This window comes from Chiloscyllium plagiosum, chromosome 20 (assembly GCF_004010195.1).
Source record: "Chiloscyllium plagiosum isolate BGI_BamShark_2017 chromosome 20, ASM401019v2, whole genome shotgun sequence".
NCBI classification, from domain to species: domain Eukaryota; kingdom Metazoa; phylum Chordata; class Chondrichthyes; order Orectolobiformes; family Hemiscylliidae; genus Chiloscyllium; species Chiloscyllium plagiosum.
The window spans coordinates 169,288-183,785 of record NC_057729.1 but is presented as its reverse complement, the minus strand read 5'-3'; the positions used below and the strand labels follow the sequence as shown (position 1 = coordinate 183,785).

Sequence of the window (14,498 nt, the reverse complement as noted above, 5' to 3'; positions counted from 1 at the left end):
GAACTAAGGAGCAATTTTTTCACACAGAGGGTGGTCTGTGTATGGAATGAACTGCCAGAGGAGGTGATGGAGGCTGATAAATTTCAACTTTTAAGAGGCATCTGGATGGGTATATACATAATAGGGGTTTAGAGAGACATGGGCCAAATGCTGGCAAATGGGACTAGATTAACTTAGTGTATCTGATCAGCATGGAAAAGTTAGTCTGAAGCATCTTTTTCCGTACTGTACACCTCTATGACTTGTTATATCCAATGTGCAAAGGTGCTTGACCACAATGAACTATTTTGAACTGAAATTATGTGGTAATGCAGGATAGACCACAACAGGTAAATAAGTTTCCTTCTCGAAATGACCTTGGGTTTTATAATAACATTTCAACAGCCTCAACACCAGAAACACTAAAATCACATTTTTGGGTCCATGTTTTCAGGAACATAGGAACAGCAGTTGGTCATTCGGCCCCTCTAACCTGCACCACCAATCAATAAGGTCATGGCCTATCTATAGTCTAAGTCCATAGACTTGCCCGGGGCCAATATGCTTTGATATCCTTGCTTTGTTTATCTCAGATTTAAATGTAATAATCGAATTAAAATCGGCCACCATTTAAGGGAGAAAGCTCCAAACCTTCACTTACCTCGGTGCAGCTGAGTGTCAGTGAGGAGCAGACTGGAAGCTTGGAGTGGAGCAGGACAGTTGTTAGACTTGGACCTGGTGCAAGCAGTCAGACCATGTCCTGAACTGCTGCTACTGGAGATTCTTTACTAGACAGTTATGTCAATCCTTTAACTATGTTATAATTATCTTCTTCCTAACTTTTTTTTCTAGACACTAAGTAATGCTTCTACTTTTCCTTTTATTCCTCTTTTGCATCCAAGATTTGTACCGAGGTATTTGTACCTAAGATGGCACCATTAAAGGCACCAATTGTAAAAGCTATTCCCTGTACTCCTGTACTGGAGTACACATGGCAATAAAGGAGATTCTACTCTCCCCTGTGTGTAGAAGCAATTTCTGACATTTGTCCTGAATGGCCTGGCCCTAATTCTTAGGCAATGTCCTCTGGTTCTGTAATCTTCAATCGGTGTAAATAGTTTGTATTTATCTACCCCGTCTTTCCCTGTTAATATCCTGAAAACCTCGATTAGATCACTGCTTACAACTTTGAGAGAATAAAAAGTCTAAGTTGTCTAATCTGTCCTCATAACTTAACCCCTGAAGTCCAGGTATCATCCTTGTGTTGAACTCCCTTCAGGGTCAAAACATTGTTCCTCAGGTGTGGAACCCGAATCTGCTCACAGTACTGTAAGTGGGGTCTAACTAAGGTTTTGCATAGCTGCAGCATAATGTCTGCTCCCTTACATTCCGGCCCTTTAAATATGAAGGCCAGCTTTGACTGTTAGCCACCTTGACTGTTTTCTGTGCCTGTTCATGGCATTTTAAACAACTATGCACCTAAACCCTCCAAATCTCATTGGACCTCCTCTGTATTTAACTTTATGCCTTTTAAAAAAAAATCCTCAGATCTGTTCTTTTCTGCAATGGAATGGTTAACCTCACACGTCCTTATATTAAACTCCATCTGCCACAGCTCATCTTATCTATTGATATTCTGTTATAATTTTATGCTGTTGTCAACACTGTCTATAATGCTGCCAACTTTTGTCTCATCAGCAAATTTGGATATATGACTTTTTATGTCATTATCCAAACCGTTAGTGAACATGGTGATTAATTTAAGCCTTTTTTCTGTGAAGCGTAGTAAGTTGAGGGATGACCTCAATGGAGATTTGTAAAATATTGCAGGGCATAGATAAGGTGAATAGCAAAGGTTTTTTTCCCTAGGATAGGGAAGTTCCTCCCACAGTCCAAAGATGTGCAGGTCAGGTGAATTGGCCATGCTAAATTGCCCGTAGTGTTAGGTAAGGGGTAAACGTAGGGGTATGGGTGGGTTGCGCTTCGGCGGCTCGGTATGGACTTGTTGGGCCGAAGGGTCTGTTTCCACACTGTAATGTAATGTAATCTAATCTAATCAAAACTAGAGGGCATAATTTTAAAGGCGAGAGGAGAAAGATTTAAAGGGACCTGAGGGGCAGCTTTTTCACACATGGAATGAACTGCTGGAGGAAGTGATAGATAAGGTACAATTATAACTTAGTGACAGTTAAAAGACATTTGGACAGATACATGAATAGGAAAGATTTAGAGGGATATGGGCCAATTGCGGCCAAATGGGACTAGTTTAGTTTGGGAAAAGTGGTCAGCATGGACGGTTGGGCCGAAGGGTCTGTTTCCGTGCTGTATGACTCTGTGACTGCATAATAAGATCCCTACACAATAGGACAAGTCAGGTCCTGCCAATTTGAGTCATTCCAATTCTGTTTTCTGTCTTGAACCAATTCCCTATTCACGTCAGTAATGTGCCCTCAAATCTGTGGGCTTCCAACTTAGCTAAGTCTGTTGTTCAAATTCAGATTCTCAAATGACCCTAAGGAGATTTGAAATCAGCGTTCTCTGGATTATTTATCCAAACCTCTAGTTTAGTAGGATGGTGATGTAACCCTTTCATTAGAACACCAAAATAACTTGAAACACACTGGGCAAGTTCTTGCTACAGTATACAGCATTAGAAAACAGAATTAGATTTGAATGATGACTTTAATTGGAGAATAATATTTTGATTCGAATATGAGGTTTATTGAATTGTTGTTTTAGAACTGTCATTTAAATTGAGACCAAGGTATTGATCAGATATTTTGCCTCAGTCTTTACAGTGGAAGATACTTTGAAAGTCCCATTAATATGAAAGACTATGGGAAGGAATTAAGTACCATCAGCAACACTAGTGAAGTAGTATTAGACAAATCTAATGGGAAGAAGGGCAGGTAAATCCCCTGGCCCTAATGGCTTATATTCCAGGATCCGAAAAGAATTATCTGCAGAGATAAGTCGATGCATTGGTCATAATTATCCAAAATTGGGCTCTGGAGAAGTAGGCTCCTGAAGAAGGGCCTGTGCCCGAAACGTCGAATCTCCTGTTCCCTGGATGCTGCCTGACCTGCTGTGCTGTTCCAGCAATAAAGTTTCAACTTTGATCTCCAGCATCTGCAGACCTCACTTTCTCCTCTGGAGAAGTACCAGAGGATTGGAAAACTGCCAACGTGACCCTGTATTCAAAAGGGGAGAGAGGCAACATGTGGGTAATATCGGCCGATTAGCCTCATATCTATTGTTGGAACCAATTATGGAGGAAGTAATAGCAGCACATTTGGAAAATCACAATCTATTGAAGCAGAGTCAGCGTGGCTTCATGAAAGGGAAAATTGTGTCTGACTAATTTTTTTGGATTAGATTAGATTCCCTACAGTGTGGAAACAGGCCCTTCGGCCCAACAAGTCCACACCGACCCTCCGAAGAGTACCCCACCCAGACCCATTTCCCTCTGACTAATGCACCTAACACTATGGGCAATTTAGCATGGCCAATTCACATGACCTGCACATCTTTGGACTGTGGGAGGAAACCGGAGCACCCAGAGGAAACCCACGCAGACACGGGGAGAATGTCCAAACTCCACACAGACAGTTACCCGAGGCTGGAATCAAACCTGGGACCCTGGTGCTGTGAGGCTTCAGTGCTTACCACTGAACCACCATGCCACCCTAATTTATTAGAGATTTTCGAGGAAGTCTCACCCAGAATGGATAGAGGGGAATAAATAGATGCCGTCATATTTGGACTTCCAGAAGGCATTCAACAAGATACCTCACAGAAGGTTAAGTCAAAAGATAAGAGCCTATGGCACTGAAGCTAGAATATTGCCATAGTTAGAGAATTGGCTAATGGACAGGAAACAGTGAGTGGGGCTAAGGGGTGGTTTTTCAGGTTGAATACCTGTAATCAGTGGGCTTCCACAGGGATCAGTGTTGGGACTGTTTACAACATATATCAATGACTTGGAGGAAGGAAGCAAGTGTACTGGAGCCATATTTGCGGATGACACAAATATAGGTGCTTCAGCAAGTTGCGAGAGGGTTACAAATAGCTTACAGAGAGATATTGACAGGTTAAGTAAGTGGCAAAAAGTTGGCAAATGGAGTATAATTTGGGAAAATGAGGGGTTGTTCACTTTGGTGGGGAGAACAAAAGAACAGAGTTATTATTTAAATGGTGAAAAACTGCAAAAACTATGACCCAAAATGACTTGGGGATACTTGTGCTTGAAACCCAGAAAGCGAGCACACAGATGGAACTAACAGGTGGTTCTGTGGCCAGAAACCAAACTCTGATTGGTATGTTGCCCCTCTGGTGCCAGTGTAGAGATGTCGCAAGGATGTCGCAGAGTGACTACAAGGGAGGTGGAACAGCCAGCAAACATATCAATACCAATGACATGGGTTAAATAAAGAAATGAGGTCCTGAAATTAAAATTTAGAGTTAGGTAGTGGATTAAAGAGAGCACTACTGAGGTTGTAATCTCCAGATTACATGGGAGAAGGAAGATCAGGACTGACAGCTCATAATTCCAGTTTACAGAAGTTTCAAGCATGATGGGAGGGATATAATGAAGGTGGGGGCATAGCATTACTGTAGAGACAGTTTTTTTTAATTAATAAGGGAGGTTGTCTTAGAAAGCTCTTCAAATGAGATTATCTGGGTAGAGCTTGGACGATTGAAACGTTTATTGGAATGGAGTAAAGACAGTTCATTTTTTAAAAAAGCATTGTGGCTTTAACATGGAAAGTTATGAATAAATTAATTTCTTTTATACAGATCCAACTGTCACTGTAGGGCCACTTGCTTCCATAGTATATTGCATATGGTCATGGATGTGCCAAACCTAGTTGTGGGCTATATTGATTAATGGAGTACTTGAGGGTCACAAAGTGGAATGGATGGGCTTGGGGAATATGTAGGGATTTCAGATGGGTGAGGGGGAAGTGATTCATGGCCTGTTTGTTTTGGTGAACAGCTGGGACAAAACCTGTGGTAGGGATTTTGAACAGCTCGCCTCTATAGCTGGCTGCCTCTGCAGCTGTGTCTGAAAGCTTTCCAGGGTTGGTGACCCATCTATAGCCAGCGCCTGCTCCCCCAGGATCTGGAGTTGGTATTTTGGAGGCAACTGTCCAAAGCTGGGCTCCCACCACCGGCCTCAAGAGGGAAAAAACCCACCTTTGGTATTTGTTCCTCTCAACATGGCAGATTCGGAAAATGTATGCAAAACATTTTTTAAGGCAGAGATAGACAGAATCTTGATGACCAAGAGGATGAAAGATTAACAGGTGGATGTGCAAGAATGTAGAGTTGAGATTACAATCAAATCTACCATGAGCTTATTGAATTGGGACAAAGGGTAGAGTGGCCTACACCCATTCACAATCATAGCGTCGTTCAACATGGAAACAGACCCTTTGGTCTAACCATGCTGACCATAATCTCAAACTAAACCAAGCCCCCCTGACTGCACTTGGCCCATACCACTCCAAACATTTCTTATTCTTATTCATCCAAATATCTTCTCAATGTGATAACTGTACCCACATATATCACTTCCTCTGGAAGCTCATTCCACACATGAAACACTGCAAAAAACAAAATTGCACCCCCTTGTCTTTTTTAAATCTTTCCCCTCCCACCTTAAACCCCCAGTCTTGAAATCCCTAATTCGAAGGAAAAGACACATGCCATTCACATCTCATGACTTAATAAATCTCAAAAAGTTCCTTGTTTGTAACAAGGGACCATCTTGTCCTGATAACAGATGTGATTAAACAAACAATGAAGGAGTCTACATTTAAGAGAAGTCACTGGTGTTAGGATGTGTTAAAGGGGAATGAAACTAGTCACCTGTTTTAATTCTCTTCTTAAAATGGACCTCTCAAAGCTCAGCACAGCGGAGATATCAATATAATCCTTGGAGATGGAGTTCAGAAGCTCAATCAGTCCATCAAGCAATGCTTGGACAAACATCCAAGTGAAGGTCAGGATGTTCACGCTCCGCTTGATGAAATTATCTACATATAAAGAAAAGGCACATTAAGCTGTAAGAAACAAGGACAACTCCTTATTAGAATAAAAGCGGTTTTGGTTATTCAGAAATTGACAGTGACAAATTGGAATCATAACCTGGATTTGGATTTCAAAATTTGCAGCTGTCACAAAAACTCAAAATGTGAATAGTCAGGAGTATTGTAACAACTTCAGGGGCATGAATAGATTGGTGAAATCAGACAAAGCAAATGCAAGTATGAAGTAATGCCTTTTTGCAACGGAAAAGAAGAGTCCAATGTAAATGAGTGCAACTTTAAAGTTGTGATGAAAAGAGACCTACCGGGTGCTTCATTTTTGTAATTTTTGTAAGGCAAGTTGATAAGGCTGTTAAAAAGTCTATGGGTCGCTTGGCTTTAGAATAAAAAACAGAGAGCATAAGCTAAGAGGTCATGTAAAACCTTTATATAATATTGGTTGCTCTCAACTGACCATACCATCAAATTCTGGAAGCCATGCTTCAGGAAGGAGACTTGCTAGAGTGATATAATGGATGATAGCTATTGGTTAGGTGAAGAAATGAAAAGGGTTGGGTTTGTTCACCACACGAAGCTCAATGTTTAACCAATTTAAAAACTTTATCTATTATTTTGGGATTCAGGAACCAATCGGTTTTCCATAACTGTGAGCTCTACTGAGATTGTTACTGTTTTTTCTCTGAAGAAATTACATTGCAGTGTGACAGAATCCCTTTCAATCCACTCACATGGCCAGCTTTCAACTTGCCTTCCCTTTCCCAAGTTATGCAGTGGCACCACATCACACCACATCACAGAAAACAGAAATCAAGATGTTGCATTACAATAATAATGAATTTAACAATTCCCATGAAACTTTAAGAAAAGTTAAAATGTTTGTACATCTGCCCATTGTAATCCCACTATTTCTAACTCGCTGCATGTCGCTGTTAGGGTCACTAACCCGGATCCTGCACACTCGAAGCATCCAGTTCATCTTCACTGGAGTCAGCTCTGTTTAAATCTGAAATTCAGAAATACAATGACAGCCTCTGACTTGTTAATATCATTCCATTGGCTCTCTTATTTTAAAGATACAAGTAAAGTTATTTTGAACAAAATATCTCTATTTACATTTAAGCCGTTCAAAACCCCAGTCCCTTTCTGCAATTCTGTGACTGATTTGCCTACATAGCTGCCAAGCAGCAGCACCTGCTCCTTCACATTTGAGTTTGGCCTCCTAATTACATACGTTCACTCATCTTTAGTTCATTATGGCACTGAGCTCCAATTTTCAGGAAGAGCCTAACTCTGGCCCTGACCTGCTGTTGACTTGCTCATCTCCGCTGGAAGAGGAGTCAGATCAGTACAGATGACAAAGCCCGGGATTAGGATACTCAGTTAATCAGCCAGGAATCATGCTCCCTATCCTTATTCAGCAAGACTGCTGGAGGATGAATGAAATTGATGATCAATTGGGAAAGGATTAGGCTTGAGGGTGAAGCATTCTGTGGTGAAATACTTTACAAATATTCACCAGCCAGACTTGAGCATGATGATTACCCAATTATGAAAGTTAAGTTAACTCCAGGATAGAACCAGAGAGAGGGAAAAGGAATAAAAATATATTTTTTTAAAAAACTGAAAAAAAAACCTGCTGGTGAAACTCAGCAGGTCTGGCATCATCTGTGGAGAAAAATAAACAAAGTTAATCTTTGAGTTCAGTTTGGGATGGCAGAGCGGTGGAAAATGGATGGTTAAACCTGGTGGAAAAGAAAATCAAAAAGGAATGTCAGGAAAAGGTTAGAAGGTAAGGGAGATTAAAGATTGAAGGTCAAACAAGAGGCAAAAGGAGTGGTAATTGTTTAGAGAAGTGACAAAGTATTGGCCCAGAGTAGGTGTTAATAGCAAATGTCAGCTGTGGTGAAGGGCTTGCGGGAAGGTCAGAGGTGTATATTAAAATGGAGGATGACGTTCATGGTCAGGAATTGTAGAAGTTAGTGCTGAATTCTGAAGGATTCTAATGTGCATAATCATAAAATGTGGTACAGTTTCTCCAATTTGCACTGGGCTTCACCAAACCTTGTAGCAAGCCCTGGACAGAACAGTGAACATGACAGCAGGATGTTGCACTGAAATGGCAGGAGACCTGAAGGTTGGGGTCATGTTTGTAGATTGCGCGGAGGTGTGCAAAATGGTCACCTAGAGAAACAAAAAATGTTAGGTTGAACTGAAAGAACGAGGAGTTGTGTTAATCAGACTGGAAGGGTCAGGAATGGACATTTAAAGTATGAACAACTTACTACTGAGCAAAATATTGTGATTGACAGAAAAAAATACGAAGGGGACTGTAACTAAGGAGGTAGTACTCAAACATACACATGAAACTCTTCACTAGGTCGTCCAGCAATAACTCAAGGAGATTGTAATTTGATGTGGGGAAGGTAGGAATTGGAATGTACATTAATAAAAGACAGAAATGAGAAATCGTAATTACAGTGCGAATGAAGATGCAAGGAAAGTGTTTACAAGACTGTCCTGAAGTCTGCTAATGTAATATTGTTACTGATGTTTCTTCTGTCAAAAAAAACAGAAAGCTTTGCATTTATCTAGCATTTTCACATTCATAGCACATCTCAAACCCTTCTGAGACACTGAAATCCATTGAGGTTTCTCTATTCTATTATTCACTGCTCTAAAACAGTGACATGACAGTCAATGCGTGCTCAGCAAAGCCCCACTTACTACAATATAATAGTCATTGGATAATTTGTAATTTGTAACATAGATTGAAGGACGAAAATTGATCAGAACTTCAGGAACAAATCCCCTGCTGCTTTTCAAGATTGTGTCATAGGATCTTTTACGTCCAACTGAGCAGGCAGATATTTATTTGGCTATTTGATTTACTGTTATAACATGTACCTAAATACAGTGGAAAGTTTTTATTTTCATTGCAGTAGAGATAGATCTTTGAAAACAAGAACACACAGATGATTGAACAGAGTAAGACTTACAAAGTTATGGCTACACAGAAGGTGTACAAAAAGCAAGATTAACATTAGGTTTGAAATGTGAGAATAATGGACACTGAGCAGTCTCATAACAGTGAGGAAGAAGCTGTTCTTGAACCTGTTGGTAAGTATGTCTAAGCTTTTATATTTTCTTCCTGATAGAAGCGATTGAAAGAGATTATAATAAGGATGGGAGGGGTCTTTAATGATGTTGGCTGCCTTTCTGCGGCAACAAGAAGTGTAGATGGAGTCAATGGATGGAAGATAGGCCAAACCACCATACAGGCCTATGTTCACACCTCTCTGTAGTTTCTTATGATCCTGGGCAGAGCAGTTGTGGTATCAAGCCATGTTGCACCCAGATAAAATGTTTTCTATGGTGCACCTATAAAGGTTGTTGGGGTCCTTCTGGACTTGCTGAATTTCTTTAGTCCCCTGAGGAAGAACAGGCATTGTTGTGCCTTGGTTTAACATTTCATTTGAAAAGACAGCACCTCCGACAATCGGAGAGCTCTTACAGACCTGGTTTCCTCAGTGCTCAATCTCAAATTGAACCTACAGATTCAGAGGCAAGTGTACTACCAAGTCAGCCATAGCTGTCATTATGAGATACTTCAGCAATTGTGAGCTTTTCGTAACCTTTAGCCTGCTAAATGAGAATTGATTAACTGATTTCAACACAGTGACCATTGATGTCATATTTAATAGGGATCTTAAAGAAATGGAGAGTTTGTACATTAAAACAAATTACTTTCCAGAGTGTACTATGGGAGAATTTAATTAGTTGACAGGAAGTTCTGCTGAAGGGAACATCTGTGAATACAACATCATTACCAGAGGCAAAAAAATCAGAACCAATGGTCCAGAGTTTGAAACTTCATTTATGTCTGGATGAACAGCAAGCAGCACATGTTTTAGAACTGGGATTTGTAATGGTTTATGGAAATGTTAGATATTTATAAAAAAACAAGGGAAGTTGCTTATTAAAATTAATTGTGTACGAAGTATTGTTATGTATGCAGTCACGTGTAGATTGTCACATAGAATGGGTGAGAAAGGTGAAAAGCTGACATACTTGCAATGGGATTTGGGATTCAAAGGTTTGCAGTCTTGATACTTAACTCAGATTTCCAACACAATCAAGTCTTCAGGCTCAATCGTTGAATTTCAGTATCCATACATGATCTGTGAACTCATAGAATCCCTACTTGTTAGGCCATTCAGCCTAACAAGTCCATACCAACCCTTCAAAAAGCATCCCACCCAGACCCACACTTTATCCTATCCCTGCAACCTTGTATTTTCCCATGGCTAATCCACCTCGCCTGCTCATCCCTGGTCACTATGGGAAATTTACCATGGCTAATCCACCTAACCTGCACATCGTTGGACTGTGGAAGGAAACCAGAGCAGTGCTAATCACAGGGCCACCGTGCTGCCGCAAATAATGAGCTCCATTTGTGTCTATCAGCAAGCGGGGATAGCACACATGCCCAGGTAATGAGGGAGCACTACTATGTTTTTTATTACACGCCGTGTTGATTTGAGGAATAAATAATCAGTAATGCCATACAGTGTTTTTCCCAATAGTTCACCAGCCCGAAGTACCCCTGAGTTATTGACACTGATTTGCTGCAATTCAGTACCTTGTCGATTTCTTTGCTCCACATCTTCTTTCATCCTCTGTGCTTTCTTTGCCTGCTTCAGCTCCTTGTGTTTTTCCTCAACTGCTGCTTTAGAGTCTTTGACTAAGGCTATGTAAGCAAACTGTAAGGAAAGAGTTAAATCAGACAAGTTACTCGTGGTCTATTCAGACTCCCTGGGTGAGGCCTCAGCCCATTTAAAGACTATTTCCGTGGCACAGAGTGTAGGTTGGGGCTCAGGTCTCTTCAGGAATTGAGAAAGTGAGAAAGCCACGACGAAGCAGCATTCTCAAATACGCTCCTTCAGCAGACACTGTGTTATCTTCACAATCCACAGAACACAGCTCACAACAACATCGTGGTCCATTTGTTGCAAGTGATTTTACAAGGGACTCGTATTATGTAGATTTGATTGTGAATGGGTCAAGGGCACAGGAGAGGACATTAATATGACTCTTATATATGACTATTATAATTTGTTGGCTGGCAATCTTTTGTTCACTTTATCCAGTGGTTGATTGCTGAATTGTTTAGATTGAATTACTGGATATCTTACTTGTCTCCAAGTATTACAATGATAGTTCTAAATTCAACCAGCTAATTTACATAATTTAAAACATTGAGAACTTCACAGAACCTTCAATGCATAAGTAATTGTAATGAGTAGTCTTTCTTGAGATTTTTCTTGGAGTCAGTCACATGACCCACTAACTCCATCCACAAATTAAAACAGTTAAGCACTGTGAGAGAAACCATCACCAGACACATTTACTCAAATACTAAACGACAAGATGGATATAAATTTATTAAGGAACTGTATCCAATTTAACTGATATTGAACTCTGTTTGGAAGGTGAGTGAAATAGTCTGAAACTATTCAAATGTCAGGGAAAGGAAATTCTTTATAAGTGGGTCAGCGGACTGTACTGGAGGTGTCGATGAGTGGGTCAGTGTAGTGTACTGGAGGTGTAGATGAGTGGGTCAGTGTAGTGTACTGGAGGTGTCGATGGGTGGGTCAGTGTAGTGTACTGGAGGTGTCAATGAGTGGGTCAGTATAGCGTACTGGAGGTGTAGATGAGTGGGTCAGTATAGCGTACTGGAGGTATCAATGAGTGGGACAGTGTAGTGTACTGGAGGTGTAGATGAGTGGGTCAGTGGATTGAATCTCAATCAGTGACAGGGATTGACCCTCAGTCAATGACAGGAATTGAATATCAGTTAGTGACAGGGATTGAATCTCAATCAGTGACAGGGATTGACCCTCAGTCAATGACAGGAATTGAATATCAGTTAGTGACAGGGATTGAATCTCAATCAGTGACAGGGATTGACCCTCAGTCAATGACAGGAATTGAATATCAGTTAGTGACAGGGATTGAATCTCAATCAGTGACAGGGATTGACCCTCAGTCAATGACAGGAATTGAATATCAGTTAGTGACAGGGATTGAATCTCAATCAGTGACAGGGATTGACCCTCAGTCAATGACAGGAATTGAATATCAGTTAGTGACAGGGATTGAATCTCAATCAGTGACAGGGATTGACCCTCAGTCAATGACAGGAATTGAATATCAGTTAGTGACAGGGATTGAATCTCAGTCAGTGACAGGGATTGAAACTCAGACTGTGACAGGAATTGAATCTCAATCATTGGATAGGTATATGGAGGATAGTGGGTTAGTATAGGTTAGGTGGGCTTGGATCGGCGCAACATCGAGGGCCAAAGGGCCTGTACTGCGCTGTATTCTTCTATGTTCTATGTTCTATGAGTGGGTCAGTGTAGTGTACTGGAGGTGTCGATGAGTGGGTCAGTGTAGTATACTGGATGTGTAGATGAGTGGGTCAGTGTACCGTACTGGAGGTGTTGATGAGTGGGTCAGTGTAGTGTATTGGAGGTGTAGATGAGTGGGTCAGTGTAGATGAGTGCTAGAAATGTGTTGCTGGAAAAGCGCAGCAGGTCAGGCAGCATCCAGGGAATAGGAGAGTCGACGTTGCAGCAGGTCAGGCAGCATCCAGGGAATAGGAGAGTCGACGTTTCGGGCTTAAGCACTTGTTCAGGAAAGAAGGTACTGGAGGTGTAGATGACTGGGTCAGTGTAGTGTACTGGAGGTGTAGATGAGTCGGTCAGTTTAGCGTACTGGAGGTATAGATGAGTGGGCCAGAGTAGTGCACTGGAGGTGTCGAGTGGGTCAGTGTAGCGTACTGGATGTGTCGATGAGTGGGTCAGTGTAGTGTACTGGAGATGTCGATGAGTGGGTCAGTGTAGCGTACTGGAGGTGTGATTGAGTGGGTCAGTGTAGCGTACTGGCGGTGTAGATGAGTGGGTCAGTATAGCGTACTGGAGGTGTAGATGACTGGGTCAGTGTAGTGTACTGGAGGTGTAGATGAGTGGGTCAGTATAGCGTACTGGAGGTATCAATGAGTGGGTCAGTGTAGTGTACTGGAGGTGTAGATGAGTGGGTCAGTGTAGTGTACTGGAGGTGTTGATGAATGGGTCAGCGTAGGGTACTGGAGGTGTAGATGAGTGGGTCAGTGTAGTGTACTGGAGGTGTAGATGAGTGGGTCAGTTTAGCGTACTGGAGGTATCGATGAGTGGGTCAGTGTAGCGTACTGGAGGTGTCGATGAGTGGGTCATTGTAGTGTACTGGAGGTGTAGATGAGTGGGTCACTGTAGCGTACTGGAGGTGTGGATGAGTGGGTCAATGTAGTGTACTGGAGGTGTCGAGTGGGTCAGTGTAGCGTACTGGAGGTGTGGATGAGCAGAGGGATCTTGGTGGATGAGCAGAGGGATCTTGGTGGATGAGCAGAGGGATCTTGGTGTCCATGTACACAGATCTCTGAAAGTTGCCACCAGGGTAAATAGTGCGGTGAGGAAGGCATATGGAGGTGTAGATGAGTGGGTCAGTGTAGTGTACTGGAGGTGTAGATGAGCGGATCAGTGTCATATATTAGAGGTGTAGATGAGGGGGTCAGTGTAGCATATTGGAATGTAGATCAGTAGGTCAGTTTAGCGTACTGGAGATGTAGATGAGTGGGTCAGTGCAGTATATTGGAGGTGTAGATGAGTGGGTCAGTGTAGTGTACTGGAGGTGTAGATGAGTGGGCCAGTGCAGTGTACTGGAGGTGTAGATGAGTGGGCCCGTGTAGTATACTGGAGGTGTAAATGAGTGGATCAGTGTAGTGTACTGGAGATGTCGATGAGTGGGTCAGTGTAGCGTACTGGAGGTGTAGATGAGTGGGCCAGTGTAGTGTACTGGAGGTGTTGATGAGTGGGTCAGTGTAACGTACTGGAGGTGAAGATGAGTGGGTCATGATAGCATACTGGAGGTATCGATGAGTGAGTCAGTGTAGCGTACTGGATGTATCGATGAGTGGGTCAGTGTAGCGTACTGGAGGTGTCGATGAGTGGGTCAGTATAGCGTACTGGAGGTGTGGATGAGTGGGTCAGTATAGCGTACTGGAGGTGTTGATGAGTGGGTCAGTGTAGTGTATTGGAGGTGTAGATGAGTGGGTCAGTGCAGTGTACTGGAGGTGTCGAGTGGGTCAGTGTAGCGTACTGGAGATGGAAATGAGTGGGCCAGTGTAGTGTACTGGAGGTATTGAGTGGGTCAGTGTAGCTTACTGGAGGTGTAGCTGAGTGGGCCAGTGTAGTGTACTGGAGGTGTAGATGAGTGGGTCAATGTAGTATACTGGAGGTGGAGATGAGTGGGTCAGTGTAGTGTATTGGGGGTGTAGATGATTGGGCCAGTGTAGTGTACTGGAGGTGTAGATGAGTGTGGTGTAGCTTACTGGAGGTGTAGCTGAGTGGGCCAGTGTAGTGTACTGGAGGT

The 14,498-nt window shown here is 42.2% G+C and overlaps 1 protein-coding gene across 1 annotated transcript in view; it reads right to left on the bottom strand.

Moving 5' to 3' along the window:
• The window catches only part of LOC122559893 (piezo-type mechanosensitive ion channel component 2-like), a gene marked incomplete at its 5' end in the record, with an annotated part of 241,404 nt that overhangs the window by 94,719 nt on the left and 132,187 nt on the right, over positions 1–14,498 (bottom strand). The window contains 3 exons of the mRNA XM_043710001.1: positions 5,851–6,017; positions 6,973–7,032; positions 10,669–10,789. Of these exons, the coding sequence (XP_043565936.1) occupies positions 5,851–6,017; positions 6,973–7,032; positions 10,669–10,789 (348 nt within the window). The remainder of the gene's footprint in view (positions 1–5,850; positions 6,018–6,972; positions 7,033–10,668; positions 10,790–14,498) is intronic.